Source organism: Mesoplodon densirostris, chromosome 6 (genome assembly GCF_025265405.1).
Source record: "Mesoplodon densirostris isolate mMesDen1 chromosome 6, mMesDen1 primary haplotype, whole genome shotgun sequence".
Taxonomy (NCBI): domain Eukaryota; kingdom Metazoa; phylum Chordata; class Mammalia; order Artiodactyla; family Ziphiidae; genus Mesoplodon; species Mesoplodon densirostris.
Genome location: NC_082666.1, coordinates 1,697,900 through 1,703,191, shown reverse-complemented (window position 1 = coordinate 1,703,191; position 5,292 = coordinate 1,697,900). Strand labels below are relative to the sequence as shown.

General features: G+C 63.8%; 1 protein-coding gene across 3 annotated transcripts; it reads right to left on the bottom strand.

Annotated features, from left to right (window-relative positions):
- Window positions 1-213: 213 nt before the first annotated feature.
- On the bottom strand, window positions 214-4,181 carry TMEM250 (transmembrane protein 250). Of its 3 annotated transcripts, XR_009532823.1 has the most exons (3): window positions 2,801-3,808; window positions 1,898-2,478; window positions 214-570 (listed from the first exon to the last, which is right to left on the bottom strand). XR_009532823.1 is itself a non-coding variant. In XM_060102032.1 (2 exons), exon 2 carries the CDS (start codon window positions 2,395-2,397, stop codon window positions 1,978-1,980), a length of 420 nt encoding a protein of 139 aa, XP_059958015.1. In that variant the 5' UTR covers window positions 2,398-2,478; window positions 3,818-4,181; the 3' UTR covers window positions 214-1,977. The 3 variants fall into 3 exon arrangements, 2 of the variants coding, with proteins under 2 accessions (XP_059958015.1, XP_059958014.1); XM_060102032.1 differs by lacking the exon at window positions 2,801-3,808 and adding an exon at window positions 3,818-4,181 and having other exon boundaries at window positions 214-2,478; XM_060102031.1 differs by having other exon boundaries at window positions 214-2,478.
- Window positions 4,182-5,292: the final 1,111 nt, after the last annotated feature.

The following is a 5,292-nucleotide window of genomic DNA, read 5'->3' as shown; positions in this document are numbered from 1 at the left end:
CAGCCAAGTCCCCAGGACAGGCTCCAGCGGTGGGGCCCCTGGACTCATGGCAGGGTGGCCCCACAGCCCGTCACACTCCTTCTCCAGCATGGCAGATGGCTGCTTTTCAAGGTTTGGATTTGACTCGTGAAAAACGGCGTCTGTGGCATTTGGGGCTGGTTATATCCTTTAAAAAAGGTATAAACGTTTCGAGCTTTAAACGGTCACACTATCAACGTGTTAAAAAAATAAGTTTAATGCAGGTGGTTCAGTTCATAAAGAATTTCACAGGCACTCAAGACATCAAGCAGCTTTGTGTCCGCACCACCGTGACCCCCCTGCTGCCCCCGCCCCGTGGACACGTGCCCACCTCAGAGGGGGCCTCAGAGGAACGTGAGTCAACTAACACAAAACAAAGCTTTTAGAAAACAGCATGATTTGGTGCGAAACGTCCTCTGCAGCGCCGAGAAGTGGGGTCCGTGTGGGTCGGCTCCTTGCCTGCCGTCCGGGTAAATGGGACAGACTGACTCCCAATTCCCTCGGAGGAGCCGTCCACTGACCTCGAGTGGACAATCGTCTGACAGAAGCTGGCTACAAATTAAAGAGCACAGTTTACAGCCAAGTGTTTTTTGCCTTCTTTACCTGATTTGGCTTTTTTTTCCAGTGGCACTCAACTGCCCCGACAGCTCCCCCTGGCCACTGGGGGACCCGGCCAGGTAGGGTTGAAGGGGCTACCGCCCGTGCCTGCGGGTGTGGGGACAATTTGGGATGAAACAGCATCGGTCTCCCTGTCACCCTCAATATGGGGCCCTATGTCCCGCCTCTGGCTGTTGTCCCAGCTGAATTATTCAGAGTGTCCCTCACCTGCCCACAAGGCCTGCGGCTACCCTGTCCCCATCTGATGGAGGCCAGGGTGAGGGGTCTGGGCAAAATGCTGGCCCTCTGGTATGTTCTCTCTGCAACCGAAAGCCCCCCTGGACCACTGGTTCTTTCCTGGCCCACATTCATTTTTGCTTTGTACTCCCAGCTGCTCTAACAACCGCCGAGACAGGGACAAAGGGGCCGCCGAGCCCCTCACTTGGAGGTCCAGCCCTGGTGCAACCCAGATTCTAAGAGGTGTTTCTTCCAACAGACACGTCTCGAACCTGGATGTTCCCTGAGGGGAAGAGACTGAAAGCCCCCCAAGGCCAGAAAGAAACTGAACTGCCTCCCCAGAAATCCACACTTGAAGATATGACAACATCTGGCTGACATTCTCAACAGAGCTGCCCGGGAGGAAGAGAGCCGTGCCCTGGACCCGGCACTCCCCTGGGCTGGCCCCTCATCTAGGAGCTGTCAAGCAAACCAAGGTGCCACTGAAGCCCGGCCTGGGACTCAGGACCCCCACGCCTCGCAGGGTAACAAATGAAGGAGAGTCCGCGGGCTGAGTGAGGACTCGGCGGCCCGGGGCGGAGTGAAGAGTTCAGTGGCAGTGTGGTGCACCAGCTGGTGGAGCCTGGCGCTTCCCCAAGGCCGGGGCAGGGGCCGGCCATGCGCAAGAGGGGGCTGTGCGGCCAGGAGGATCTCCCCTCCAGATCTGCACCTGGGTAGTACACCCCTCCCGGGGACCTCCCACACCGCCGGTGACACCATTGCCCTGGAGAGGGGACAGGGACACAGGTTCTCCAAGTACAGACTGGACCCATACCCCCACCCCCCGCCCCGGGAATAGCTTGGAAAGTGCAGGCTGGAACCACAAGCAGGTGGCGCAGGGGACAAGGCACCGAAACCACACACAGAAAGGGTCCGAGCAAAGGCCAGCAGGAGGGAGGGCGCCAGTGTCCCCTTCACAGAAGTCTCAGCCCTTTCCAGAGCCAGAGATGCAGGCGCCGGGGGTGGATTATGCCTCTGACACGGGGCAGAAAGGGCCCTGACCTACCGCGTGGAGAAAAGCGCCCGCTGTAGGTGCGCCTACGGCCGGGCCACCAGAAAGCGTCCCCGGAAGAGCCCGCGGCGCCCTCACATGTCCACGAAGACCATGAAGCACCAGCCCAGGCCCCCGACCAGCAGCATGGTCACGTGGATGCCGTAGACCAGCAGCTCGTTGAGGAGGCGGAAGTCCACGCGCCGACGGCCCAGCAGCAGCAGCAGCGCCGACAGCTTGAGCTGGAAGCGCAGCAGGACGCGCACGCCCACGTACTGCAGGCAGAAGAGGGCGGCCAGCGCGCCCCACAGCGCGGCCGTGAAGAGGCTGCAGCTGAAGTAGAGCAGGAAGCGGATGAAGCCGTAGAGCCAGCGTGCCCGGACGTACACGTCGAAGTTGTTGTACTTGGTGCGGGCCGGGCGGGAGGCGCGCGCCGGGCCGCAGGCGGCGTGCAGGCAGGTGGTGTGCGGGCCCTGGAAGGAGCGCACCCGCCGGGGGATGGGCATGACCGGCATCGGGCCGGGCGGCCGTCAGCATAGGTGTCGCGGGTGCCTGGGCCTGGGAGGCCGAGGCTGAGTCCCGGGGGAGGCGTGGGCCTGCAGGGAGAGCGACACGGAGAGCAGCCAGGTCAGCCGGGACATCAGCCAGCCCGGGGCCGCAGGGAGACCGAGTCTGGGACTTGGGATCCGCTCACATCCCCCGGGGTTACTCTTTTCATAGATGCTACCGAGGACACTCCAAAGGGAGCCCCAATCACGTGGGAACCAAAATTCCACCAGCGACACCGGGAAGAAGGGTCAAGACAGTGGCCGCAAGCCCCCCGGCAGTCAATGCCAAAACCCACGAGGAAGGGCCGACAGAAACCCTGGTGAACCCCCCACCCACCCAGGCTCGGCGAGTCCCCTTCACTGGACTCACCGTCCGGCTTTCATCTGGGATGCCCATGCCTGCCTGCGCTTCTGTGGCTGCTTTATCCAGGGCGAATAACTCCCCGAGTGACAACCACAACAGGACAGGAGGAGGGAGAGGGTGTCCGCAGGGCAGACGGGGGCCGTTCTCTTCAGCAACTTGACAGGCCAAGTGCTGGGGACCAGGCACCGGGCTCTGGGCTCCCCTGCGGGGCCCGAACCCTCGTGCTGTCGTTCACCAGGAGTGACCTTGGCCAGGTCACCTCACCCCGAGACCGTCCCTGCTCTGCACAACGGGGATGTCGAGCGCTGGGCTCGCAGGGGTGCTGTGGTTAGGCAAATGGAACGGTACCGCGCAAGTGCTGCCCGTGCCTGGCAGAGGAGGACGGCCCAGGGCCAGTGGTGCTATGGCAGGGCGCGGGCCCGGTGGCTTGGGCCACCACAGGAGAGGAGAAACAGCAAGGGGCTCTCTAGTTTTGCCTGGTAATTGCCATTTATAGCTTGCCTGAATCGTGGCTGGAAACACAGAACTGGAATTTCAGGACGTGTAAAATCGGAGCAGCAAAGTTGGTTACAGGCTCTGGGGAGGCACTGCCGAGGGCATCTGCGACCCATCGCAGGGCTTGTAGCCTGAGGGCCTGCAGGGGGAATTCTGCTAGCTCCCTCTCCGGCCGCCCACGTGGTGCTCTGGCCGGAGGCGTCCACCCTCCCCTGCCCACAGGCCCAGGCCTTCCCGCAGGCTTCGGCCAGAACACGGTCTGACAGCAGCTAATGGCACTCAGACGTCGGTGCTCCCTTCACGCGGCGGAGTCGCGACCCCGGGCGGGCCGCTAGCCATCCTCCCATCGCCACCTGGCCGCGGGCAACGCATCTGCGCCACGGGCTTCCAGGTCGGGGCCGGGGCGTCCGCGCGGCACCCACGCGCTCGCTTCTGGGGGGTGCCGGGCCCCAGATCTCGGAGGCAGGGCCGACCCGTGGCGCCCCCGGGAGCCGCCCCCGCCCCGTCCGGGCACCCCCGCCCGCTCACCGGGTGCCCTCTCAGCGCCGGCGTCCCGAGCCGCGCGGCCCCCTGTCCCTCGGGGCTCCGGGAGCAGGGAGGCCGCATGGTGCCGACGGCGCGGCCCGGACCCTCATGCGTCCCCGCCCGGGGCCGCCCCGAAGGGCCAGGGGCTCCCGCACCCGGTGGCCGGCGGCGTTTGGCCTAGCGTGGGAGCCGTAGCGCCGTCCCTCTGCGGCCACCGTAGGACTTCCCTCACGCCCCTCCGCCCGAGCCGACACGGAGAGCGCCTCCCTTCCCCCAGCTCCGTGCCAACCCCGAGCGCCCGGAACTTGGCGCTTCCCCTGGGCGTACGTGCGTGCGTGCGTGGCGTGCGCGAGCGGCGCGGCGCGCGGCCCCTGACTTTGCCAGCCGACTATACCACCCAACCTACGCCGCCGGCGCCTCGGCCCGTCCTGCGCAGGCGCAGATAGCGGACCTGCGCCGCGGAGTCCCCGGGCAGCTCCTCTGCTCAAGCGCCGCTGCGCCCGAGGCGGTTGGCAGTGCGCAGGCGCGGGCCCTAAGGGCGCAGCTGTTCTTCCGGCCCCGGGAGAGCGATTGCCCATGGTCCCGAGATCGGCCGCGGTCCTGCGTGTCTGCCGCCCGGCGAGTCTGAAGCGGACTGCGTGACACCACCCATGGACGCACGTCCCCAAATGTAGGGAAGACTGGCCGGCTGACCACCCACGGACACCAAGGTCCCCAAATGTAGGGAGTCAGGGCGGGCTGGCTGACACCCACGGAGCCCTGGGGTTGCCCTTTGCCAGGAGAATGAGGATTTCGGTGTAGACGTGTTTAAACATTTTAATCCGATCGAGGTTAGGGTGGGCGAAACTTCACGCTCCTTGGATTTAGTCGGCAAGTTCCATTTGCCTGAATTCTATCAATTGTGGAGAAGCTGCTAGTTGCACACACGTGGGAACAGCTGGTTCTGTTCCCCAGTGCCTGCGGGTCCTGGTCTTGGTCGCTGTTTTGGATGCTGGACGTTCTGATAGAGGCCAGCTCCTGGGGCATCCTTTACAGAAGACGGCTGACCCTCCAGGGTGGAGAGCCTCCACCTGCTGGAGCCCCTACCTGCAAGCACATCACCTCGCTTTGCAAGTCCTGACCCCGACCCGCCCACGCCCCCTCCCTGTCGTGTGAGAAGGGGTCCGATGCCTGCCGGCACGTGTGGTCCTATCCCTTCAGTTTCAGCTTTGCTGGTGAGGAGAAACTGGCAGGGTCATGCTGGAGAGGGGAGGAAGGGGCCCAGAGAGTTTTGAGAAGTTTGTAGATCAGGCGAAGTGGCAGCAGGAGAGGATGGGAGAGAAGAGGGATATTTTAAGAAGTGATTCTTAAAATGCATCTTCTCTGCTGCTGGGTTTCCACAGTGGCCCCCTGCTTTGCACCCTACCCCAGGGTGCTGGTTTTTTCCCCCAGTCCCTGGTCCAGCCCTGTCCCCTTGAGATGCCCTATACAGGCCCCCC